Source organism: Alosa pseudoharengus, unplaced genomic scaffold (assembly GCF_046254945.1).
Source record: "Alosa pseudoharengus isolate Yale_2024_CS ecotype anadromous, Long Island Sound unplaced genomic scaffold, YU_APseudo_1.1 YU_APseudo_1.1_scf_16, whole genome shotgun sequence".
In the NCBI taxonomy this organism is placed as follows: domain Eukaryota; kingdom Metazoa; phylum Chordata; class Actinopteri; order Clupeiformes; family Clupeidae; genus Alosa; species Alosa pseudoharengus.
The window spans coordinates 20,913,293-20,940,172 of NW_027468630.1; the positions used below are offsets into that span (position 1 = coordinate 20,913,293).

The 26,880-nt window shown below is 40.8% G+C and overlaps 3 protein-coding genes and 1 pseudogene across 4 annotated transcripts; all 4 read right to left on the reverse strand.

The window, feature by feature from the left end:
- Window positions 1-2,608: 2,608 nt before the first annotated feature.
- On the reverse strand, window positions 2,609-7,015 carry LOC143125711 (retinol dehydrogenase 12-like; annotated as a pseudogene).
- A 1,922-nt stretch (window positions 7,016-8,937) lies between these two features.
- Window positions 8,938-13,167, reverse strand: LOC143125712 (retinol dehydrogenase 12-like). The gene is made up of 7 exons (XM_076287410.1): window positions 12,897-13,167; window positions 12,534-12,674; window positions 12,197-12,388; window positions 11,745-11,906; window positions 11,351-11,467; window positions 10,236-10,449; window positions 8,938-10,149 (listed from the first exon to the last, which is right to left on the reverse strand). Exons 1-7 carry the CDS (start codon window positions 12,967-12,969, stop codon window positions 10,053-10,055), a joined length of 996 nt encoding a protein of 331 aa, XP_076143525.1. The 5' UTR covers window positions 12,970-13,167; the 3' UTR covers window positions 8,938-10,052.
- A 547-nt stretch (window positions 13,168-13,714) lies between these two features.
- LOC143125713 (retinol dehydrogenase 12-like) lies at window positions 13,715-22,054 on the reverse strand. Its single transcript, XM_076287411.1, has 7 exons — window positions 21,652-22,054; window positions 20,948-21,088; window positions 20,581-20,772; window positions 20,109-20,270; window positions 17,450-17,566; window positions 15,630-15,834; window positions 13,715-15,442 (listed from the first exon to the last, which is right to left on the reverse strand). Exons 1-7 carry the CDS (start codon window positions 21,722-21,724, stop codon window positions 15,346-15,348), a joined length of 987 nt encoding a protein of 328 aa, XP_076143526.1. The 5' UTR covers window positions 21,725-22,054; the 3' UTR covers window positions 13,715-15,345.
- Window positions 20,974-26,880, reverse strand: LOC143125710 (retinol dehydrogenase 11-like). Of its 2 annotated transcripts, XM_076287407.1 has the most exons (8): window positions 26,679-26,880; window positions 26,442-26,582; window positions 26,107-26,298; window positions 25,685-25,846; window positions 25,109-25,225; window positions 23,623-23,827; window positions 23,343-23,424; window positions 20,974-21,063 (listed from the first exon to the last, which is right to left on the reverse strand). In XM_076287407.1, the coding sequence occupies exons 1-8, from the start codon at window positions 26,749-26,751 to the stop codon at window positions 21,022-21,024; spliced, it is 1,014 nt and encodes a 337-aa protein (XP_076143522.1). In that variant the 5' UTR covers window positions 26,752-26,880; the 3' UTR covers window positions 20,974-21,021. The 2 variants fall into 2 exon arrangements, with proteins under 2 accessions (XP_076143522.1, XP_076143523.1); XM_076287408.1 differs by lacking the exon at window positions 20,974-21,063 and having other exon boundaries at window positions 22,645-23,424.

The following is a 26,880-nucleotide window of genomic DNA, read 5'->3' on the forward strand; positions in this document are numbered from 1 at the left end:
GCCACTGAACAGGGCAGACTGATACACCTGTTGAGTTGAACTTTAGTTACTAGATGAATGCCAACAATAACATCCAGAAGCATTTGCATTCAGATGTCATATACACGCTCATTTCATAGTCTCATCTCAAAATCTCATTGAATCTCATTGCGGATGTAAAGAATGATGATGCCATTAGACTTCATTCACAGGAGTCTTTGTCTCCTGTATTGCCTACAACTGCTTTGGAGTCATTTTTGGTTTATGGTGATTTCCTCAAATGGAGAGTTTGAGTCAACATCTAAAGCAAAAGATTTAAACTGTAGGTTAGGGGCGTCAAAATCATATTAGGCAGACAGCCGGGTTTGACCTCATAGGGGCCATCATTGTCAGGGGTGGACAGTAACTTAGTACATTTACTTGATTACTGTACTTAAGTATGATTTTTGAGTATCTGTACTTTACTTGAGTATTAATATTTTTCGAAACTTGTGACTCACTCCACCACATTTGAAAGACAAATACTGTACTTTTGACTCCACTACATTTGAAATATGAGCAAGAAGTACTCGTTACTTTTCGCAATTGACCATCTTGAAATTCATTTTTTTCAATAGTCCAATTTGAACTTGGCTGAATTGGCTGTGCTGCTGATGGTGACAATAGATTCTTCATCAGAACATTCTCCATGTTATCTTGGAGTACTATACGAACCTGTTTGCAATAATTTCTTCATCAGAGTATTCTCCATGTAGCCTATGAGAACTACACAAACCTGTTTTGCATAGATTCTTCATCAGAACATCCTCCGTGTAGCCTGGGAGAACTACACAAACCTGACTTGAGAAGTGGTCTTCTCAACCAGGTTATCCTCCATTGTCATGAACATTCACCACATAGGTCTTTAGCGTACATCATTGAACAATAATCTACAATAAATAATTTATTATTGAGTTATCTGTTTTTTTATTTGCCAGTTAAAATGTTTTTAGATTTGTGAACAGAGGATGAATAATGATTTGCATTATACTATTGCATCCATTTGAACAGTTGCAAGGTTACGAAAATAGGTACAATGTTTTTGTTGGATGTAAGTCCAATGAGTGACCAAATTATGTATGCCCTACTGTAATGACCAAAAAAACATTACATTACAATACATTAAAAAGGACAAATTGTACTTCTGAATATTTGAGTATTTTTAAAAGCAAGTACTTCTGTACTTCAACTTAAGTGAAAATCTGACTTAGCAACTTCCATTTGTATTAGAGTAATATTTGACAAGGTATATACATTTACTTAAGTAAAGGAATTGTGTACGTCATCCACCTCTGATCATTGTCTTTGACATTCTCATTATCATTTTCTGCATGGATATCAGATTGTTTCGGATTCGCGATTTACTCCTTTACTACACCCATATGAGCAAACAAGGGATATAGATTTATCATGAACTGCTGTCATATGCTCTTTCTTTCTTGAAATATCCTACCTTCCATGTCAGTCTTTTTCTTTTTTACCAGCATAGAGAGTATATGACTATACCTACATAATGTAATTGTCAGTGCAGCAAGCTATTTTCCTTTTCTGCATCTTCCTTCCTTGGGATGGTTTATAGTTAGTATAGTAGCTAGGTTTAATTAAATTCTTATATCATACAGATATTGCTTATTACACATAGTCAGTGACAACTGGATGTGAATATGTTTTATTTGTTAACCTGCTGCAGGGCTGGACCTCTGACATGAGTGGAGTCCAGTCAGCATTCAATACAAACTTGAATTGAGAAGCCTGCTGAATTGCATGTGCCACTCCACTGTTGTTGTCTGTTTCTGTCAACATTATTCATAGTATAACCACACAAACAGTTAAAAATAACATTGTAAGAATCCTAATTACCAGGCTGATGATAATCCTTTCAATCATATGTGGACTCTTAATCAGCTACTAAGTGTGGGCCTGTTGTGGGCCTACTGTCACGTGCTTGGCACATGTCCACAGAAACAGTTAACTACAGGGACAGGAAATGTAATCAAATGTATACCTTGTCATGTCTTGATTGATTCACTCACTACAACAATGGTCTCAAGTCTCATCAAAATTACTCCTCGTGTTATCCCACATCAGCTGACCTCAAACCATGTGATCCATATCAATGTAACCAAACATGAACTGGGTAGCCTATGTAAGGGAAGTTGACACATTATACTAGGAGCATCTGTAGCCAGAAGATTGTTTCGTGTAAATGTTCCTTTAACCTGTTTTCGTAACTTTCATATTATTCATTTAGATGTACTTTCTAAAATGTATAGGATGAGTAACTTATACCTGACAAATAAATTGTTACCCGCATAGCTTTCTTGCGTTCTTTAGATATCCTCCAGGTTACGGTGTGCCACAAGGAATGGCTAGGATTAGCTTTCGACACCGTATAGGGGCTAATCAGTTGGATGTGGCATGCTACCAGATTTTCCATATTTAGCTTCACGATTATCGACCACTCAGTTCCCTCTTTGATCCTGAAAAGTGACGTCATTACAACATATCACCACAAGCAGTCAAATAACTAAGACTTTTTTTTTTGCTGGACTGCTCTGATTACATCATTAGTTGGATAAAGTCAAGAGAGTACAAATGAACTGTTTATTCCAGTATGCATACACTCATAATACCATCACATTATGAAAACTGTATCTGTAGGTTATTGGTAATGCCACCGTGCACTTGAGGAATCAGAAAGTCAACACATACAGCAATCAGAAAGTCATGAAATGTGTAACAACCCTCTATAAAACATATGCTAAAATAAACATGACGTGTGAAGAATGTGCAAGGAATGTGGATCCTGTGGAGAACATCAGTATATGTGTGTGTGTTAGTGATGGGGACGAGACTGCATGTAGAGACCAAGTCGAGACCGAGTCTTTAAAGGGTCAAGACCGAGACTGCTTTTTAAATGCAATAAATGTAATAACAGCAATATACCTGGATTTCATATTCAAAGTGTGACATTTAATTATATCATATATTTAATTAATTAAAACAAATGGGGGGGAAAGGGTCTCGTGGTCTCGCTCTAAAATTACGAATCCGCCTCTTTCCAATGTAGGCCGAGACCTAGTCAAGACTGAGCATTTTTGCTTTCAATTCCGAGACGAGACCGAGTAAGCAAAAAATGGTCTTGAGACCAAAACCGGTCTCGGGTACTACAACACTAGTGTGTGTCTGTGTGGTAGCGTGTGTGAGTGACTGAGGGAGAGAGAGGGAGACAGAGAGAATGTGTCTTCTCTTAGGCATATTTGTGTGTGTGTGTGTGTGTGTGTGTGTGTTTGGTAAAGAGGGAGTTTAAATTCTCTTAAGCCAGTCCCACCATGGAGGAACTGATGTCCCAGAGTTTCTTAGCAGCAGCATCATCACACGCCTGAAGTTCTGCCTGCTTAGGGGCGCAGTCACTGTAAACACACATACACACACACAAATAATGACACGTTCACTTTCATCAATTATAATACAAAATAAAGGTAGGTAGGGTCGTGATGAAATGGGTTGTATTAAAGGTGTAATAAGACTCATGGTGGTGTTCTCCATATCATTACTCCTTTCTCCAGACACCGTTATCTTAACTACTGTATTACACCCTTGATTAGCACGTGTTCAGTTAGTGTGTGTGTGTGTGTGTGTGTGTGTGTGTGGTGTGTTCATTCATGAGCATATGTTGGGTTACAGATCATTTATGACTAAAAGTGTGTGTGTCAAAGCTAACCTGTAGTAGAGGCCGTTGACATTCTGCAGGCTCTCGTCCACCGCACAGTAGATGGTGGTCTGCGCTCCCTCCTCACATGACTTGATGAAGGGCCAGAGCAGCATCATAGGTGCATACATCATCAGCTTCCAGAGGGGCAGGGACTGGGTCATGTGCCGTCCCAGCTCAGTGCGGATCACACCTGGGTGGAGGCTGTACGCTGTCACACCTGTGCCTGTATGGGACAGAGGGGGACTTAGTCAGGAAAGGTCTGTGTGTGTGTGTGTGTGTGTGTGTGTGTGTGTGTGTGTGTGTGTGTGTGTGTGTACTGTATGTGTGGAGAGAGAGAGAAAGGGAGAGGGAAATGTATGAGAGCATCTAATTAAATTACTCAACTTGTGTGCTGTCTGTGTGAGAAAGGGAATTATGAGTCTGTAGGAGTGTATCTGAGTTAGATATATAGATGAATGAATGAGTCAATGAGTGAATCAGGTGGTTGCTTGTGACCCACTCACCTGACAGTCTCCTAGCCAACTCTCTGGTGAAAAGAATGTTGGCCAGCTTGCTCTGACGGTAGCTTGTTGCGGGATCGTAGTCTTTATCCAGGTGAATGTCATCAAAGTGCATTTTACCTGGAAAGATGAATGAACATCCGTAAAAACTACAGTAAGGTATTTTCTGGTGAAAGTGGTGGTCATGTTTAAAGTGTGATATTGACCTAAAGTGTGTTGAAACATGATACTGAGTGTGAACTTTTGTAGCTCATCTCAGCTTGTCCCCTGCACTCCGAAATCTGGCGCTAGTTAGCCGATGCTACCAACAGGTTTTCAATGGGGGTGCCTCGGGCATTGGTATAGCCATGCAAATAAATCACTGTTTTACACCATTTACGAGATGCAAAGTAGCTCCACGCTTCATTGGTTTAAATCTCCTTTAAATGACATGATTGTCAGGATTACGATCTATGGTCTTTTAGGCCCCCACTGTCGACTGTCAGCGCTGCCATGAGGTCGATGGTGGGGGCCCAAAAGACCATCAAGCCTAGCCTGACGAGCCAGACCCACATCAAGATGTAGGGTCTGGGAACTCACCATTGGCAGTGCTCAATCCGAGGGGTGGGACAAACAGTTGCCTTTCAAAATCCCTCAGCACGCAATAGGATACAACTCATGAGTCCCATGCGTTTTCCCACCAGCAGATTCAAAGACCGCTGTTCGCCAGCAGCAGCATCGGACTGACAATACTCAGTGATCTCGAGAAACGGGGATCTATGTGAAAACTCGCTGAATTTTTCCTTTAGATTTATGTACCTCTCACATGGGCCAGGCTGGACACGTTGACCACTCGGCTGGGGCCGACTTCTTCAGCAGGTCCAGCAGACTGTTGGTCAGAAGGAAATGACCCAGGTGGTTCACTCCAAACTGCATCTCAAAGCCGTCCTCTGTCTTCCATTTTGGACACATCATAATTCCTAGGGGCAAACAGGTCCATAGCTGGCATGAAGCTTCAAGGCCTGATACAGTGTGTCTGAAAGATAACACAAGTCTTGTTGCCACTTACAAAGCACTAATCTTGTGACTTACACGACTTCAAATGGCTCACATAAGGACACAGACATCATATCTCATTTCTTTCTCTGTAGTTTTAACAAATGCAGACTTATTCATATCTCAAGTCTAGTTTTACCTTAGGGCATTTATATATTGACATATAGAAATGCCAAGGAACATGACCATTGATGTGGGTGCAATAAGCACACCTGCATTGTTGATGAGAATATCCAGACGCTCCTCACTGGCCTTCACATCAGCGGCTAGTGCGCGCACAGACTTCAAGGAGGCCAGGTCCAGCTGTTTCACCACCACGTTCCCATTCCCGCTCCGTTTCCGGACCTCATCCACAGCTCGGTTCACCCGGCCCAAATCTCTACACGCCAGAATCACCCTCGCACCTGGTTTGGACAAAATAGAGGGAGGGTGTGACAGGGGATTCAATCACTCAGAGATTAGCAAGGTCATTAGAAATAATAAGACATTAGTCAGCTTAGTCATCATCAATCTGTCAAAACCTCAATCAAGCATCAAAAAAGCTGAGTCATTGTAGACCTAATGGGTGTGCCATATGTGTGGTAGTGTTCATTCAGCCTTTTCCTGTAAAAGTTCAATATACTTTTAAAAATCTACATTCTATATTAATTATGGATCTAAAAGCTGAGTCATTGTACAAGTGTGCTAATGTGTGGGTGTGTTCATTTATAAAAGATGACTAAGGTGAGAATGTAGCCTACTGACCTCTCCTGGCCAAGTCAACAGCTGTCTCCTTCCCTATCCCTGTATTTGCTCCAGTGATCAGCACTGTCTTGCCATCCAGTCGGGCTTTGCTGCGACATACGCCACCAGCCATATGTCTGCGCAGTGCGAAAAGCCCAGCACCTACTTAACATGAAGAGAATTGTGTTTAGAGCAGGAGTTAGGATTAATGTCCCATCATATATGACTGTCTTAAAAAACAAGTTGTGCAGGAAGGGCTGCATTCATTACGCTTGGCTTTGGGGGGGTCATCAGGAATGCAGATGACTATAACAAGTATGCAACCACATCCCTGAGTACATAATCAAAACAATGAGATTAAGCTGCGAGGCCTATGTATCCAATCCTTAAATTTGCTGAATCATTGCCCAGTAGTTTCTACTTTTGGCAGAAAATGTCCTTCACAGTTGTGATAGTCGGTTAATTGAACATCAGAAGAGGCTGTAAAATAGAGGAATGAGAATTTACCAGCTATGATGACAACTGCCAGTCCAGTTGTATGCTCAGTCACAAAATGCTTCATCTGGGAAATGCAGTCATCCATAGTCCCAGACAGTGTAATCCAAACAAATGAGAAGGAAATTGGATATACTACAGATTGCGTCTGACTTCTGTTTTTTGCTACTTAGACTCACTTTTACTATCAAACTGTCACCCTGAATTTGTGCCTCCCTAATGTATTACCATCTCTCTACTGTTCTACTGTTCAACTGCCTTTCTTTCCAGCTGCAGGTAAGCAGAAACAGATGACATATGAGGTGCGCTCTGAGTGGAATGCGCTTTTCAAGCACACCTGTGTAAAACATGTGTCCCTGGCCTGACCAATCACGCTCCCCCATCGGGCCGTGGGTGGAATTATGATGTGTTAAAGTGACCACTTTGCCGCAGTGGGGTAGGTGCCCTTGCAAAGTGTTTCTGCTGATAAAGTGCCGAGCTGCTGTCCTGCCCTGTGCTGCCCCATGAACTGTCACCTACTCTACCATACTTACATTCTCTGGGTCACAAACAGAACAAACCGAAATAATGATTAAAGCTTAAACAAACACATTTTCTGACCAGAATTCACAACAATATTGCAATTTATCATAGCTTCAACTGTCAGCTTTGATTGCAAGAATTTTTACAAATCAGTTTGATTTCCCTTGGTCACACTGAAGGGCTGGTTAAATTTTTGCTGAGTCATGACTTCCTCATAAGTTCCTGCATAAGTTTCAGTCAATATTTATTCCAGCAGAATGCTGATCCTGACACAGGACAGAGGATCATAAACATTTCCACTTAATGTTTAGCATACGTTCATACAGGGCATCATTAGCTAATCAATATTCATTAAAATATGAGAGTTCCCCTGGTTTCACTCTCAGGTAAGCACATTCCACCCATCTCAGATCGTGTTCTCGGTAGGCCATTTTGTTAAGGATCACCTGTGGGAATGTGCTGACACACACGTGTGATCAATACAGTCCATAAGCTTCTATAGAAACATTCACCAGAACCAGTCAGTTGATGTTATATGTGAGAGACAGCTGTTTAGCAGCAGGGACATTTGTAAATCTTGGCTCAATGTCACTAATCTGGTCTGAAAATGAAGTTTTTTTTTAAATTCATCTATCCGATTTAATTTAGATCATTTTTCCAGATCTCCGCTCCAGTTCACTCCAGTATCTCCTGTCCACAATATGCCACTAGCTCCTATAACTGTGATGTTGAAGGTGACTTGACACAAAGTATTTAACTAATGTACTTGGTTTCTAAGGCAAACAATGGAGTACAACTTGTTCCACTTCAAATTTAATCTGAATATTTTGTGTTTTCATTTAAATTGCTGAATTTTAGCAATAGGACTATTTAAAAACCAAATTTGAATAGGTTATATTTTTAAATGGAATTAATTTGTTTGGTACTGAATCCCAGTCAATTTGCAATTTAATAATATGAATTTCACTAATATGCTCTGATATGTATTATCCTCACCGAAAATTTCACTTTCTGCACTTCCACATTTGGTTCTCACAATTCAATTTCAGACTGTGAAATAGAGCTCAACAGTCCCACCCCCCTTAAGTTCCGGAAGTAAGAATCCAATTAAATTTCTCCATTGACAACTGAATAAGCCATAAAATCATAACCGTCATGGTAGATTTAAAACCAGCTATAACATGACTAAGCGATTGTATGCTCATATTAGACGTCACAAGTTCATGGGGTATCTTGTTTTTTGAGAAACATGTGTTGTTTGTGATTTTTGAATGTAAGACAACAAGATGACTAACTTCATACCGTTTCCATTGAATACATTTAACAGACATTTTACTCTGGCTGTGCCTTTTCTTTATTGTGCCATGATATGGGATTATAATGTGACTGACTAAAATATGGGATGGGACAGCCATAGTTCAGGAGGTAGAAGAGCCTTTAGGCAACCAGTGTCCTTGAGCTATGGCTGGATATATTGTTCCCAGTCCTTGTTGGCAGCTAACGTTAAGTAGCCAAAATGGCAGAAGCTGAGTGAAGCGGATGAGCAATCTGCCATCGATTGCTCTTCCTCACTTACCAGATGTTGTGTCTCAGTAGACTGCAAATGAATTTCACGGTGTGAAACTGAATTGTGAGTAGAATTTTTAGTGATGATAATTTACGTATCAGAGCAAATGAGTTCAATTTTTAAAAAAATATTTCAAGTTTTGGTGCATGATTGTATACACCTGTGGAAAGGGACCTGATGAGACCCATGAATAGGCAACACTGTTTTTCAATACAATTGCTCAATTCAGCAATTCAATTGAAAATACAAAAGGTTCGGTTTGAAGTGGAACATGTTTTACTCCATAGTAAACATCCATGGAGTCTAAAACATTGCTTAAAGTCATACATTGGATAATTCAAAGTGACAAAAGAACTCCAACATTTTTATGTTATTCAGAGAGACCTGCTATTTATTACTGACATTCATGAAATGACATTTATAAAGATAGTTTTGCAAACGCGCAAGATTTTCAGAAATTTTCAGAGAATTCTAGCATATATGCTGACCCACTACTGGAGTTCTGAGACAATCCAGATACATTAGTTTTACTTCGCAAAAGACACAAAGCAGTAATCTTATCACTTAATTTCTATTTTATCAGCACCAATACATTGCCCTCCTCTAAATAAGAATAGGTTAAAATATATCTTAACAAATAATTAAAATGGAAAACCAAAAAGTACAACATTAATAAATAAGTTGTGGGTATACAATATCAAAGAGGCACCACAGAGACATTTTAAAGTGCAGGCATAAAGGCTTGTATGTATAGATATTGTGATAATATCAAGTGACAGGTTTGCCTAATTTTTTTTATTTGTTTGTTTAAACTTATGAGTATTTGCACATCAATATACTGTGTTTGCTATAAAGGTAAGCAAAACGAAAATGTTATTGGCCTGTAAAAACATCAGTAACATTCAGCATGTTGGAGAAGACAAGTAAACCTATGCTGTAACTACTCTTTGCCAGTACCAGTTCTATTTCATCAGAAAATACATTTTCTGGTCCTTCAGGGTACACTGGAAGTGCAATACTATTGCAGCAATAGTTTAAATGTAAGATGGTGTTTAAGAGAGATTCTATGCACGCATGCACGCACGGACACACGGACACACACACACACACACACACACTCCTTTTGGATGACAACCAAATATAGACCCATAGACCCTTTCAATCTGTTCCTAGAGGGTATCTGGGCGAAAAGTGAAAAACCAACACATACTTTGAAATGAAAATAAATTGGACTTTAGTGTACTGTATATGCGCTACAACATGTTGACTTTTAAACTAGTGTTTTAAATGTTTGTTTATCCCCAAGATACCATTAGCACAATCTTGTTTTCTATGCCACCGGATATGCCTAAGGCAACGCACATGTTTGTTTATGCAATTGAAATGTATTGCAGATGTTTGTGTTGGGAAGGAATGTGTTTGTTTGTGTGTGTGTATGTGTGTGGTAGACAAGGAGAGAGTGACCGAGTCTCTTCTCTTAGGCTAGTCCCACCATGGAGGCACTGATGTCCCAGAGTTTCTTAGCAGCAGCATCATCACACGCCTGAGGTGCTGTCTTCTTAGGGGCACAGTCACTACAAACACACACACACAAATTTATACATTTTTAATAATAAATAAGATATTACATGTGACTTTGTCTATGACTGTAATAACTAACCTGTAGTAGAGGCCGCTGGTGTTCTGCAGACTCTCGTCAACAGCGCAGTATATGGTGGTCTGCGCTCCCTCCCACGGGGACTTGATGAGGGGCCGGAACAGCATCAGGGGTGAACACATCATCAGCTTCCAGAGGGGTATGGACTGGGTCAGGTTTCGGGTCAGCTCAGTGCGGATCACACCTGGGTGGAGGCTGTACACGGTCACACCTGTACCTGTATGGGACAGAGGGGGACTTACTCAGGAAAGGTCTGTGTGTGTGTGTGTGTGTGTGTGTGTGTGTGTGTGTGTGTGTGTGTGTGTGTGTGTGTGTGTGTGTGTGTGTGTGTGTAAAGCAAGTGGTATGCTCCTCTGTGCACATTTGCGCGCGTCATTAACGCGCAGTCCCAATTGTTGGAAAGCACACGATCATGTGCGTTGATGATGCAATTCTCACAGACGCAGGAGCATGTCACAGCCTTAAGTATGTGTGTGAGAAAGAGTGATTCTAAAATCCAGCGCCCATTGGCAGCAGTCATGAAATGCATCTTACATTCAGAAACAACCATTAACATCAACACGTTGATAACAAGCCCATATTTTGCTTATGGCGTAACAATAGCAGAAACACAGCATTTCAGAGCAATTCTAACTGGCAATATAATGCCATTAAGTCATAACTTTGATCAGTCAGCTACAGTTTTGTAACATTAAGCTAGCTTTGTTTATTGGCAACAATGGTTGATCCAATGGTTTGCTCCATAAAGAAACAGAATGAAATTCTGCTCTCAGATGCTGCCGATAGGTATTGGCCTTAAGGATCAAGAATTCCTTGACGGGCGAAAGTGTTAATCCAACCCATATGACTTTGATACAGATTTGAGAATAGTGAGTCACATAAAACACAAATATCAAGGGCTTGTCAACGAATGGGCTAGATCCGTGTGTATGAGGCAGAGACCACAAAAGGGACGGTGTGTGGGTGTGTATGTGTGTGTGTGTGTGTGTGTGTGTATTAGAAGGTGAAGACACATGCACTTAAAACATACACCAAAACACCTGGGCCAAGAAATATTGCATAAGTGTGTGTGTGTTAGAAAGCAAAGGCATATTAATGTATGCATATGACACACTTACCCTCCAGTCTCTTTGCTAGCTCTCGACTGAAGAGCACATTTGCCAGCTTGCTCTGCCTGTAGCTCTTCACAGGATCATAATATCTATCCAAATTGATGTCATCAAAGTCAATTTCTCCTGAAAAGTCAAATGAACATCCCTTGTTACAATGTTCCATGAACTACAGTTGAGTACAGTCTTCAGCACATCTGAAAAATACCGTGGTATCAAGAGCTCTATTCAAATTTAAACAAATGTTACATATAATAAGCAAATAAGAGAAAAGGTTTTGAACAAGTGCTTTGAACAAATTACAGGTTTTAGAGAACAATAAAGGAAATCGGTATACATACTAACTAAGCACAAGTGCTCATTCAGTATGTAGAACACAATAGACATCAAACCCCTTGAGCACCTTTCTCATGGGCCAGGCTGGACACGTTGACCACTCGGCTGGGGGCCGACTTCTTCAGCAGGTCCAGCAGACTGTTGGTCAGAAGGAAATGACCCAGGTGGTTCACCCCAAACTGCATCTCAAAACCGTCCTCTGTCTTCCATTGTGGGCACATCATGATCCCTAGGAGCAAACAGGTGAAGCCATCTATACAGTATGGCTATAACAAAACTCTTGCATGCTCAACTAGAAGGATTAATTCAGAAGATTTTTTAAACCTAGGATTTCCACATTCTTTGCATAGACTGTGTGGTGAGACTAGGCCTACTGACAGTAGCTTAATATGACATTTGAAACAGCAGCAACTCTTAATGTCAAACTTGTTGATCATCCTTGATACAGTTGGTATTCAAAACTATTCTGAATGGCAAACATTCAATTATAGTGCTTTGGTATGAAAGCAAAGAGCACACCTGCATTGTTGATGAGAATGTCCAGACGCTCCTCACTGGCCTTCACATCAGCGGCTAGTGCGCGCACAGACTGCAAGGAGGCCAGGTTCAGCTGCTTTACCACCACGTTCCCATTCCCGCTCCGTTTCCGTATCTCATCTGCAGCTCGGTTCGCCCGGCCCATGTCTCTACACGCCAGGATCACCCTCGCACCTGGCGTAAGATAGTTGGCGTAAACAGTCACGCTAGTGGCCTGGTAGCCTACTATGATAATCATTCTCATACGGGTAAGCTATTTTTTTATGGCAGCAGGACAACTTTAGAGCCGATTTAAAGCACACACGTAAAACCAACCCACCTCTGCTGGCTAAGTCCACAGCGGTCTCCTTTCCTATTCCTGTATTCGCTCCAGTGATCAGCACCGTTTTGCCATCCAGTCGGGCTTTGCTACGGCATACCCCACCAGCCATCCATCTGCGGATCGCGATAAGGCCAGTGCCTACATCACAAAAATGTATTTCGGGTTGACTAGCTATTATTCCATACGTCAAGGTAGATCGCAAAACATTTTAAATCAGGCAGACAACGGCCTACGTTAAGATGAAACGAAATAGTGCGGTTCTTGATAATGTCAAGAACATGAAGGGATCTAAATTTGTATTATAGTAGGCTAGAATTATGGTAGCCATATAAGGTATGCAGAAGTTAAAATTCAGTTTACCCGCAATAATGACAACTACGAGCCCTGTTGCATGCTCCTCCGCAAACTCTTTCACCTGATTGAAGACTTCCATAGCGTGTGACACTGCAACCCAAATAAACTAATGTTAAAGGATGGCAAAATTACTTAATGCCAGCTGTTCTACCACGTATCCAGGTTGAAATGGATAGTTTTTTTGCGAAAAAGCTGTAGGCCACAAATTCGACACGAGACTGAGCCTCTGTTTATCTATGGATATGTCTATGTGACTGACCACCAAACTTTAATTTAACAAATAAACATAACAACGTATCCGGGGTTAGGGATGCATTCCTGTCAAAATAAAAGTGCTCTTTCGACATGTGCTAAGACTGAATTTACCACATCCCTGTTTATATTCCAAGCATTTTAAGTTCTAAATGGGTTTTTTCCAGCACTCTCACCGTTTCAGTTTGTTCCAACGCATCTAATCCCTGCTGTGCCACTTGCTCCTCGGCTATGCTGAAGTTAATTTGACATAATCATAGTCTTTAAATTGTCATTTTACTGATGCTACTCATCATTTGGTTTTCCAGCCAGATATCTTCAAAGTATAAACACTTATGTCAAAAGCCATGCATTGAATAACTGAATTCAAATGGATACTGGGATTACTGCATTTTGTTTACTTTGCTGTTTTCCAACAAGATGGATAACTGAAACTCCTGAGTAGCCAATGCCAAGGTGAACCTTCAAGAGTCCTGAAGTGCTTATTTGCACCAAAAGCCGAACGTCCCTCCGTAGTTAAAACAGTAGTAATAATACTAATAAAATAAATAAGAGAGACAACAGACAGCGTGTATTTTTACTTAGAGCTGACGTTCATTTAATTAAAAATGTAAAGATAGTCTTTGCATTCACAGAGGGTAGATTGGTAGAAACATTTACAGAGGATATGATGCCCTCTACTGGAGAACTGGGACAATGCATATACATTCCATTCACTGAACAGAAATAAGAAATCTTCACATTTCTTGAGTGTGGTTTTGTACTATTTGGCCCCTTAAATCAATAATCACTGAATGTATAATTCTTACAATAATGAAATGTATTCAGTACACAAAATAAGGTATACAATGGGCATATCGTTTTTTACCTTGTCTACTCTCTTATATGTCCATATTTATTTTATGCGGGTCTCTAGACTTTATTCCTGCACTGTTGGACTCATTTGCACCATCACCATGACACTCACTCTCACAGAGCACCTTACTATGTACAGAGAATCACAGGCTCAGTCCCTGCCTCAGTCATTGCAAGCGCCTCATGCTAAATCACCCCTAAGCACACTATGTGGATACTGTTTTAGACTTGATTTAGATTTAGTGTTATTTAGTATAATTTTAATTTTAGTATATTATTTATCTTCTACTGTCCTTATTGCTTAGTTGTGTTTTTTATATTATATAATTGAATTACCTTTTCTGCTATTAGTGCATGTTGTGTGAAATGTCTGTATGCTACTGAGACCTTGAATTTCCCCTTGGGGATCAGTACAGTATCTATCTATCTATCTATCTATCTATCTATCTATACCACATCTATCACAGGAGCCTTTTAAAGGTGTTATATGCCATTCACACCAGGAACGATAACTACAACCATAACGATAAAAGCGTCCACACTGATCAACGATAAGCAGTCTCTCATTATGTTAATGAATGTGATGGCTAAACTGTGATGGGTTCTGATTGGCTGTTAGCTTTTTATCGCTCTCAAATTCGCTCTGAAAGTGATCCCCACCGATATCATTCTTCATGTCGTTATCGTTATAGTTTATGGTTTAGATTAACGAGAACAATACTTTTTTTTATAGTTATCGTTCTTGGTGTGAACGGCTCTTTACGTGATTTTTTTGACTTACATTATTAAACTTATCTAGAAATAGCAACAGAATGTGTAGATGTGACATACCTTCAAAAACTCCTATGCTCTGTGTTGTCCAGATACTGACGAAAGTTAGCATGTAAACCAACTATCGTTGGCCAGCCTCTCTTATAATACCATCAAGTCAAAGAAAGAGTGCTGTCTGGCTGAATCCTTCAGAATTCCACATAGCTCATTTAAAGTACAATAATTAAGGCTTAATGTAGATAACTATATTCAGAGACAGGGCACTTTCATCTAACCTGGCTGAAGAAGCTGGTAGTAAAGGGATATTATGGTGCTCTGTGGGCAATGGTAGGGAGATTACCAACAGATCTTATCTGAGTAGTTGAGTTGCAATTGTAAAACACTGATTAAATATATAAGTATATAAGTATAAGTTAACTAAAATGCATACCTTCATGACATGGAAACTTTGTTTGGATCACAGCAAAATAAAGAAAATATATAAATATGTATGTATTGCACTGTATGCTTGTGTTTCAGATAAATGCAGGGGGTGGTGTGTGTGTGTGTGTGTTTGGTAAAGAGGGAGTTTCTTCTCTTAAGCCAGTCCCACCATGGATGCACTGATGTCCCAGAGTTTCGTAGCAGCAGCAGCATCACACGCCTGGGGTGCTGCCTGCTTAGGGGCACAGTCACTGTAAACACACACACACACACACACACACACACACACACACACACACACACACACACACACACACTTCAACTTATTCATGTGCTACAAATAAGATTTAGTTTGTTACATATTAATAGGATATGTTATGAATGTCACCTTCTGTGTGTTTGTGTTGGATTTGGAAGATTAATAGCATATCAGCTAACCTGTAGTAGAGGCCGCTGGTGTTTTGCAGGCTCTCTTCCACAGCGCAGTAGATGGTGGTCTGTGCTCCCTCCCACGGGGACTTGATGAACAGTATGAGGGGCTGAAAGAACAGCCGTTTCCAAAGAGCAATGGTGGGCCACAGGTGGCGTCCCAGCTCAGTGCGGATCACACCTGGGTGAAGACTGTACACAGTCACGCCTGTGCCTGTCTGGGACAGAGGGAAAGTTAGAGGCCGATCAGACAGGATGCGCTTTGCCGCTTATAAAACGTCAGGTGCACTATTTTCTAAAACTATTTATATAGTTTTCATAAAAATACAGGTGCTTTTCCGTTTTAAGTTGAACTTTTTTTCGATTCGAGGCACTCAGGGCGCCTCTGCACAAATGTGAGGCGCAGCAGGCACACATAACATGAGGCACTCTGGATACATAACAGCACGCAAAACACTTACTGCCAATAGGAAACAACATAAAATAGGCGCACTTCAGTCAATGCACAAACTGCGTCCTGTCTGATCGCCCCCTTACTTAGGGTATCCTCACACTTACAACACACACCATACACAACACCTGGGCCATTTGTCTGTGTGTGTGTGTGTGTGTTACATTGCGTAAAGCCTATTTTAAGCTTCTGCGTCGAATCGTCGGTGTACCCCCGCAGACCCCTCTGCGACGTCGCGAACCCCTCTCTGAACCCTCCGCCGTAGCTCGACGTGCACCTCCAAAAAGGCGACGCCAAAGTCCTTTTAGGCAAGTCCCCCCTCTTAGCGGCCATATTGCAACGCTTTTTGGGCACTCATCGGGCATCCTATTCGACAGAAATGCGCGTGCGCAAGGCTTCACAACACCAACCTTGTTCCAGCGGCGAGTTCACAACACATGATTGGCATGATGTCTTCACAACACACCATTTGATTGGCTCAATGTATTCACATCACACCACATGATTGGCTCAATGTATTCACATGACATTTTGCCGAGGAAGGGGTGGGATATGTGTACACAACGGCCATATTGGCATTACAAACTAACCCCATGCATTTCTATGGAGTATTTTTTGAGTGCTGTCTCTCCTCATTAGAAAGTCTCTGGCGACGCAGACCGCAAGGACTGTGATTGGTCAACTCATCCTGTGTGTTGATAGTCGATGTTTCAAGCAGCCTACTGTAGGGATTAGCAACATGCTAGTTCACTGACATAAGCTTTGCAAATAAACTCAGACATATTTTGGTTACAATGACGGGGTTATCCGTTTGCAAAGTGTTTATATGTCAGTTAAACACTTTGCAGTCAACGTTTTGAAATTAGCACTTCGCAGCAAGCAGTACTTTGTGGGCAGTTGTGCTAAAGTTCACCTGCTAACATAACTTAAACAGGCTGGCAGACCCCTCGCAAATAACCTCAGACTTATTTGCTGGTTTACTGTGTCTATTTTTTGATATTTGTACAAAATCTAAGCAAGAAAAGGCCAAACAAATAAGATTGATATTTTGGCACGACAGTCTATGGGGTTTGCTATTCTGAGTAGCAGAGCCTGTTTACATTCTCTGTGAGTAGGCTACATAGACAGTAGGCTACCGGTCATAGGCTACAGTCTTGTTTCGGTGGTGGGCGACGCAAACACAGGCGACACCAAGAGTTATGGCGGTGAAATGCACCACGATGAAAAGCAACCCGACGCAGAACCATAAAATGGTCAAGACGCCGTAAGAGTGCAGGCGTAGCTACTCCGTGGAGTTGACGCAGAAGCATGTTGAGCCCTTAAGTGTGTGTTCGTTATAAGGTAAAGACATATTTTTGTATGCGTATGACACATTTACCCTCCAATCTCTTTGCTAGCTCTTGGCTGAAGAGCACGTTTGCCAGCTTGCTCTGCCTGTAGCTCTTCATGGGGTTATAATCTTTATCCAAATTTATGTCATCAAAGTGAATTTTTCCTGGAAAGGAAAATGAACATACCATGTAAACCACAAATTTCAAACAAAGACAAGCTATCTGACACAAATCTTCTAAACCATAACAAATGTTTTACACATAACTGTAATTGAATAAGCAAATATAACATGTTCACATTTAGGAAACTGTGGTAAAACCTCATCTAAGTATCACTGTAAGACTACAAGCAAAAATACTCATAGGGCAGTTCCAGCGTTATGGATGTGACAATTGGACTCATATTGGTAAACAAAATGCCTTAGAGTGGGGGCAAAATTAGTATCAGTGAATTAATTTGCATAACTTTTAATGCAACCTCTGTCCTCTGAATACTGAGAAATCCTCAAATTTCATATAATCAATTTCATCCTAAGAATACAAGGCATTTTATCAGCGTTATGGATGTGACATGAAATGGACACACTTTTATGAGAGATTACAGGTTTTCTACAAACTCTGTGAATTTTGAAGTAAACTGCCGAAACTGTGATATATGTAGCATGAAGGAGACTTGAATGAACACAAAAAGTGTGTTTTTGAAACTATGCGTCATTTTCGTAATGCATTATGTAGGAAAAACTGGCGTTATGGATGTGACGGTTTCACGTTATGGATGTGACGTGTCTGAACCAGTCCTCGACAAACTACATAAAACACATAATTAAGTAGTGAATTTTGATATGAAACAATTGAAATAGTAATCATAAAAAACTAGCGATGAAATTATTGCTTCCTCAGTGCCCACTAAGATCCACAGGAAGAATCAGGACATAAGTCATTTAAAATATAAAAAATAAATTTTTTTTTTTCTTTTACCGTCATCAATTTTGGTCAGTGATTCCCGGGTTACTGAAACACCAGGGAACATGAAACTTGGTGGCCACTCCCCTAAATAACTAGCCCTACCTGAACCGTTGCACCCAAGATGACAAAATATTTATGGTATGTTAGTCTCAAGAGGCCGCATGAACCTAACCCATACCCACTCATTTGTGATTTGCACACATAAAGTACATGCACGCGCACGTGCACACACGCACATGCACGCACATGCGCACACACACACGCACGCACGCACAGTCGCACACATACAGACAGGCAAGCACACACACACACATAAACACATACAGACAGGCAAGCACATGCACAAACACCCACCCACATGAATGCAGATACATAAACACACACACACAGGCATGCATACGCATGTGGGCATGCAAACACACACACACACATAAACACACAAACACAGGCACGCATACGCATACGCACATGCACAGACACACACACACACACACACACTCTTATAAACAAAAGCAAACTCACATATGCACACATTTACATGCACATGAGTTGCAGGAGTAGGAGATGGTGACAAATTGACAAGCGTGATTTATTTTTGCGAAGAGAATATGCAGGACTGAGAGCCGGTCGTATTTTGTACCGCTATACGGTACATCTAGTTTATTGCTGCCCTTACTTATGTTACTCTGTGGGTATTACCTACAGAGGACCTGCCACTTCAAATGCTGTCATATCGCGTCACATTTAAAATTAAACTGTGTTAAGCAGACGTGAACGGCAGGCTGAACAGATCTGCAACAGAAGGAGGTTGCTATGTTAACTCCAGCTGCAAAGTCAGCCATCTTCACCAGCTAACACGATAATCCAGTTACTGTACAACATTAGTATGACAGTTACAGGAAGATAATCGCTCAGATTTTCGTTATTAGGCCATTTGAAAATAGGCTATGGCTAGGCTAATCACTGGAGGTATTTTAATATTATGTTTGTTTTGCTAATGGTTAGGCAAGGCCTCCCTGTGGTTTTGATCAACCTAATAATCTTTGAAATGTCAATTGTAAACACTAAGTTGAAATGCGTTGAAACTGACATGCCACCAGAACAGACGTTTTATCGGCTTTGAGGTATAATAAAGTCCCCAGTCTTGTAAATTCACATTATGTAACATCCATAACGTCACATCCATAACGCACCATTAAAGGTTTTAAAAGTAAGAAAGGGGCACTATTGGGTCATCACACTTTACATTGATATAAATCAGCTTTGCACAGACACTATGGACATTGTCGCATCAATACTGTATGTGTAGCATAAACTTTTCCTATAAAACATTATGGATGTGACATGGCCATGGAACTTGCTGACTTAAAAACAAAAGCCTTACAAATGTAAGGAGTTGTGCTCTTAAAGGCAAGCTGAGCATAGACATTACTCTACCATTCCCTTGTCAATCTGGAATTTATCCACTTTTGAAATATGTATAATATTACCATGTGAAATATGTTGTTTCTGTATGGTTGCACACCATATTTATGATGTAAAAAGAGTGTCATTCTCCATCAAATTCAATCAGATCAGTTACAAACAATAAAATATAGACCTAAATGAAGATTTTAACAACAGTTCTATTTGCGTATGCACAACTTTTTTTTCCATGGTAAGGATGACCTTTGCATGGAATTGCCCCATACTGTATCTAGAAATAGGATACGTTGGTGCAACATCAAACCCCTTGAGCACCTTTCTCATGGGCCAAGCTGGACACGTTGACCACTCGGCTGGGGGCCGACTTCTTCAGCAGGTCCAGCAGACTGTTGGTCAGAAGGAAATGACCCAGGTGGTTCACCCCAAACTGCATCTCAAAGCCGTCCTCTGTCTTCCATTTTGGACACATCATAATTCCTAGGGGCAAACAGGTGACTTAGTCCATCCATAACTTACAGCATACTTGTTGGCACAACCACAGAAAAGGTATTTGACTGAGGCCACTACTTTTCTACTTTTAATAGTTCATATATTACATGATGTAAGACTTTAGATTTTTAAATCTGGAGTCAGTCTACCCCAGGGCTGCCCAATTTGGAGAATTGCAAACATTTTAAGAAATACAACCTGCAAGTCAATCTGTACATTTGCTAAATCAAAATACAACTCTTGATGTTAAAAGTCTAATTCGATAAGTTTGCTTTTGGTATGAAAGCAAGGAGCACACCTGCATTGTTGATGAGAATATCCAGACGCTCCTCACTGGCCTTCACATCAGCGGCTAGTGCGTGCACAGACTGCAAGGAGGCCAGGTCCAGCTGCTTCACCACCACGTTCCCATTCCCACTTCGTTTCCGGATCTCATCCGCAGCTTGGTTCGCCCGGCCCATATCTCTACACGCCAGGATCACCCTCGCACCTGGTTTAAGATAATTGTTGTACGTACGAGTGTCAATTAAAACTGGATGCTTGTGTCTGGTATGGTATTGGTAACCATTCTTAAAGGGGTAAGTTATTTCATTACGGCAGCAGAACAACTTTGGGGTGAATTTAAAGCACAAAGATTAAATGTAACACATTTAACCTAGGCCTACCTCTGCCGGCTAAGTCCACAGCTGTTTCTTTCCCTATCCCTGTATTCGCTCCGGTGATCAATGCTGTTCTGCCATCAAGTCGGGCTTTGCTGCGGCATATCCCACCAGCCATCCATCTGCGAATTGTGATAAGGCCAGTTCCTACATGTATGTACCACAAGAGTTGGGTTAACTGTTTTCCGATCTAGGTATAACTGCGTGTTAGAATTATATAACTAGCCTAACTATGTTTATAACATTTAGCATTACCGTTAAGACGAAACAACAGAGAGCTCTTAAAGCAACACCAAAGAGTTTTTTATACCTTAAAATAATGTTTCCAAAATCGTTTCAGTGGTTCATCAACTCGTAACAGGGTGAACGGCAATTCTGCATTCGCTTCGCGGCCCTCTATCGGCTATAACCGCACTATGTAAGTTTGCCAGATCGGGTAGCGGATCTGTAGTTAGATGGAATAATAAGATATAAGAAACTACAAATTTGACTTGCATCTGATGTCGCAATACATCGTACTTTCATAAGTCATGCAAAATATTCTACCTTGTCTGTGGACATCGTTATTTGCAAAGCTGGTGCTGGATAAACAAATAGCGTGCGTGCGACAGAGGGAAAGTTATTTGGTGTTGCTTTAATAAGAAGCGTCTGCTAAATAAATACATGTAAAAAATTATAAAATTATAATTTCTCAATTCTGTCTAGTGTACCAGTAATGAGGACAATCGCAAGCCAAGTTATATGCTCCTCCGCAAACTCTTTTACATGGTTAAAGACTTCCATGGCGTTTGATACTGCAACCCAAACAAATCAGAAAAAAGGGGGAATGACTTAACGCCAAAGTAGAAGTGACAGACTATCGCGTGTCCTTGTAAGTAGGCTATGTTGAAATGAGTAGGTTGTCCTCTACAGTCCCTCAGGAAAAGTTCTTCAAATTCAATTAATGAAACTGTTTATGGACATGGCCCAAGTTGGGACCCAACTTAAGGTAGCCTAGAACCTGAACGTAATGTGTTTTGCTTCAGTTGTAGCTATCTAGATAACGCATCCGGGTGAGGACAAGTCTGTCAAATTAAAAGTTCCGAGGATCTTCCTGTTAATATTCTAGTACAGTGGTTCTCAACCTTATTTCAGTGATGTACCCCCTGTGAAATATTTTTTATTTTTTCAGCCAAGTACCCCCTATCAGCGTAAAGCAAAAAAAGACTTAAACAGACTTAAAAAAAGACTTAAAACCTTTCTGGTATGGGGGGGGGGGGGGGGACTCTGGGTTTTTAGGATAATGAAATTGAATAGCCTACTGAAATCTAAAATAATTGCATTTTTGCATGGATTCTACTTTTTAAATATATGTATATTTTAAAATCTCATGTACCCCCTGGAGTGCCTTCACATACCCCCAGGGGTACGCGTACCCCCATTTGAGAACCACTGTTCTAGTACAGCCGCCGCCGCCCCATTCCCCCCTCCCTCTGCCAGATGCCATGACATAACTCTTATGCCTATGCTATGCATAGCTCTGAAGTTGCAGGTCATTTGACATAAAACCTTTTAAAACACATACATTTAATATTTACATTGATTATATAGGCTAATAAAGGAAAATTGAGAGTAGGCCTACTGAAGTGTTTACAAGCACCCAAATGTTTCTAGATTTAATTAAAATACGAATAACTAGTTAAATAAGAGACAAGAGAGACAGCTTGTGTTTCCTATTTACAACCGACTTTCATTTAATTAGCTCATTTTTTTGTTAAGTCTTTGCATCCCCAGAGGATATGGCTGTTTTCAGAGGATTCTAGCAAACTGCCCACTGCTGGAGATCTGGGACGATCCCAATACAATTGTTTATTTTTTTACAATGTTTATTTTGAAATCTTTATTCCTTCTGTGTATGGTTTTGTACTATTTGGCACCAATATGCAGCAAGTCACTTATATAATTAAATAATTCCCAAATATATAACTCTTAAAAACAATTAAAATGTAGAGCTACACTTATATAGTACATAAAGTAAGGTATAGTGGGCTTATCAATAGAGCCACCCCAGGGACCTTTTAAAGTAGTAGTTAGTAGTAAAGGGATATTATAGTGCTCTGTTGACATGGGCAACGGTAGAATACCAGCAGATCTTATCTGAGTAGTTGCAACAATTGTGAAACACAGGTTAAATATTAACTAATTCAGCTAAAAGGAAATTATTTTCTGGCCTTGCAAGAAACACTGTACTTGCAGTGCAACTACAGAACGAATTCAACTCAATCAGAGATTCTGCATACACACTGATAAAATTCATTATGGATAACCACAAATAAAACATTATGAAAGTGATATGTATATGTATGCATATTTGTGTGTGTGTTTGGTAAAGAGGGAGTTTCTTCTCTTAAGCCAGTCCCACCATGGATGCACTGATGTCCCAGAGTTTCTTAGCAGCAGCATCATCACACGCCTGGGGTGCTGCCTGCTTAGGGGCACAGTCACTGTAAACACACACACACGCACGCACGCGCACACACACACACACACACACACACACACACACACACACACACACACACACACACATTTGGACATTTACCTGCAAAAAATAGTATGCATATTCACTTGTAATAAGATATCAATTGTCACCTACTGTGTGTTTGCGTAGGAAGATTATTAATCAGTGCATCTCAGCTAACCTGTAGTAGAGGCCGCTGGTGTTTTGCAGGCTCTCATCCACAGCGCAGTAGATGGTGGTCTGCGCTCCCTCCCAGGGCGACTTGGCGAGCACCATGATGGGCTGTAAGAACAGCCGCTGCCAAAGGGCTAGAGAGGGCCACAGGTGCCGAGCGATCTCAGTGTAGACAAGACCTGGGTGGAGGCTGTACACTGTCACACCTGTGCCTGTATGGGACAGAAGGGAAGTTACTGAGGAGTGATCTATAACTAAGTGTGAGAATGTGTGTGTGTGTGTGTGTGTTTGAGCGCTGAAAGTAATTGTAGTGAATAATTACTTAATATTAATCTTAGACTGGCGAACTTCAGGAAAACTCAGGAATCAGGTTTATTCTGTTACAAGCTGAGAGGGTACAAAAAGGTCTATGGTCTATGTAGGCCTATCCCAGGCCTGAAAGGCCTAGGTTGGCCTGTAGCCAACTCCTCTCTTCCGCTCTACATCCTTAGTCTGACAATCCAAAATCTGATCTGACAAACATTGCAGTTTAGTTACTTTTAAATGTTTTAAACAAAGAACAAAATGGCGCCAAGAACAATCCCACTTGGTTGGCTCTTCACTTGGTATCAGACACACCTACTCACACCCACTTCACACCTATATGAATAGCATGAGGAGAGATATCTTATATATCAGAAATATCACTTATAGAATGTTCCAAACATTCTCACAATCACATCATTACAATCCTTGTAATGAGACTATCAAAATGATACCAGACATGAATACATTTACATTTCATGATACATGGATACATTATATCAAGGAAGCATCCTTTGTCTTGTGTAAGTGATAGGCCTTAAACCAGCACATTAGCATTCCATTGGGGGAGGGGATAGTGTCTTTGTTTAAAACCAAGATGGGTTACATGGCTAACTAAAAGTAGTCTTGAAGTTAAATTATTATCCATTTTAACCATACATTTTATTGCTATCAGCGCACATATGTGTGTTTGACGGTCAACCAGTTTCCATTCCACCTTATTATAGACAGAATACTAGCTGAGATCAGTTGCATTGTTTTTTTAATCAGGGCAACAGTTTTCAGATTACATTATGTGCTTACAGTAGGCTACATAACTGCAAAAAGGTTCTCGACTGTTGTAGAAAGAAATGGCTGATCTTTAATGCAATATCTATATTGCCCATTATCAGTTACAATTCATCCAATGTTCCAAAGGCACATTCTGTTTACTAATCTGATATAATTTTAAAAGGCTAACTGAGAAAACATTGAAGAACCCTTTTGCAATGATGTAAGCACGCATAATGTAATCTGAAAACTACTGCCCTTATTAAAAATTCTCACACATTAAATACACACATCAAGGGATTGATGAGTTAGATCTGTGTGGATACCACAAGAAAGAAACACTGTTTGTGTGTGTGTGTGTGTGCGCATGTTTACTAGAAAGCAAAGGCACATTATATGTTTGTGTATGACACATTTACCCTCCAGTCTCTTTGCTAGCTCTCGGCTGAAGAGCACGTTTGCCAGCTTGCTCTGCTTGTAGCTGTTAAAGTCATCAGAATCCCCATCCATATTTAAGTCATCAAAGTGAATTTGTGCTGGAAAAACAAATTAACATCCCATGTAAATCACCATTTACAATGTTCTACAAACTACAGCTACACTCCAGTCATATTTGACTCAAGAGCAAAATACCATGGTCTCACAACGTCTGTACAAATTAAAACAAATATTTGACAAATTAAACTAATACAGAAAAAATAAATAAAAAAAATCTTCATGTGTGGCCCTAATACTCCGTATGAATAACAAGGTCACATTTAGGGAAATGAGGAAAATCTCACATACGCCTCACTGCACTGCACAATTATAAAACCACATACTATACAACACAACATGTCAGCCCACAACCCAGTCTCACGTACTGTATGTTCGTTCACTGTCACATTAATTAATCTATTGTTGCAACACGTTTCCTTGCAAAGTTCCTTGCATGTTCTGCAGGACGAAACAAATGCATTACTATAGGCCAGTGCAACATCAAACCCCTTGAGCACCTGTCTCATGGGCCAGGCTGGATACGTTGACCACTCGGCTGGGGGCCGACTTCTTCAGCAGGTCCAGCAGACTGTTGGTCAGAAGGAAGTGGCCCAGGTGATTCACCCCAAAGTGTGTTTCGAAGCCGTCCTCTGTCCGTGATTTTGGAGTCATAATGATCCCTGAGAGCAAACAGGAGACTTCCATATTACTTGTGGTCAAACTCTTGATGGCCCAGCCACAGAAAACCAGAGGCTCTTGTCTTTGACCTTTCTGTGGCCAATGCCAGTCATAATCAAGATGACTAGCCTAATGTGAACATCCTGAAGATGCAGATTTTCAAACATGAATTAACTGACACTTCAATTAAACAATCAAATGTTGGATGCAAAGGACTTCTGATCCTCCATGAGTGTTCTTGATGTGGGTGCAATGAGCACACCTGCATTGTTGATGAGAATGTCCAGACGCTCCTCACTGGCCTTCACATCAGCGGCTAGCGCACGCGCAGACTGCAAGGAGGCCAGGTCCAGCTGCTTCACCACCACGTTCCCATTCCCGCTCCGTTTCCGGATTTCATCCGCAGCTCGATTCGCCCGGCCCATATCTCTACACGCCAGGATCACCCTCGCACCTGGTTGGAGATAATTGGCGTATCTCTGGACACTTAAACTGAGCGTGTCTGGTATCGTAATCATTCTTATGTGAAAGTTATTTCATTATAGCAGCAGGACAACTTTAGAGCCGATTTAAAGCACACACGTAAAACCAACCAACCTCTGCCGGCTAAGTCCACAGCTGTCTCTTTCCCTATCCCTGTATTCGCTCCGGTGATCAGTGCCGTTTTGCCATCTAGTCGGGCTTTGCTGCGGCATACGCCACCAGCCATCCATCTGCGGATCGTGATAAGGCCAGTTCCTATACACCACAATTAAGATTATAACTGCTTGTGTTATGCTAGAACATGTAGCCTAACGTTAAGGTTAAGATTTCTCAATTCCGTTTAGAGTTTACCAGTAATGAGGACAATCGCGAGCCCAGTTGTATGCTCCTTCGCAAACTCTTTCACACGGGTAAAGACTTCCATGGCGTTTGACACTGCAACCCAGACAAATCAGAAAAGAGGGGAAAAGTTCTTCAAATTCAAATGAGACTGTTTATGAACTTGGGACCCGATTTAAGGCAGAACCTGAGTCAGCTGTAAGATAAAGCGTCC

Coding starts and splice junctions, on each gene's coding strand:
- LOC143125712 (XM_076287410.1), bottom strand. CDS start 12,969: ATGGAAGTCTTCAATCAGGTGAAAGAGTTTGCGGAGGAGCATGCAACA. Junction 12,675..12,896: donor CGTAGTTGTCATTATTGCGG/GTAAACTGAATT, acceptor TTTGTGATGTAG/GCACTGGCCTTATCGCGATC. Junction 10,150..10,235: donor ACCAGCGGCCTCTACTACAG/GTTAGTTATTAC, acceptor GTGTGTTTGTAG/TGACTGTGCCCCTAAGAAGA.
- LOC143125713 (XM_076287411.1), bottom strand. CDS start 21,724: ATGGAAGTCTTTAACCATGTAAAAGAGTTTGCGGAGGAGCATATAACT. Junction 20,271..20,580: donor TATTCTCATCAACAATGCAG/GTGTGCTCCTTG, acceptor GTTTGCCCCTAG/GAATTATGATGTGTCCAAAA. Junction 15,835..17,449: donor GCTAGCAAAGAGATTGGAGG/GTAAATGTGTCA, acceptor TGTCCCAGACAG/GCACAGGCGTGACTGTGTAC.
- LOC143125710 (XM_076287407.1), bottom strand. CDS start 26,751: ATGGAAGTCTTTACCCGTGTGAAAGAGTTTGCGAAGGAGCATACAACT. Junction 23,828..25,108: donor GCTAGCAAAGAGACTGGAGG/GTAAATGTGTCA, acceptor TGTCCCATACAG/GCACAGGTGTGACAGTGTAC. Junction 23,425..23,622: donor ACCAGCGGCCTCTACTACAG/GTTAGCTGAGAT, acceptor GTGTGTTTACAG/TGACTGTGCCCCTAAGCAGG.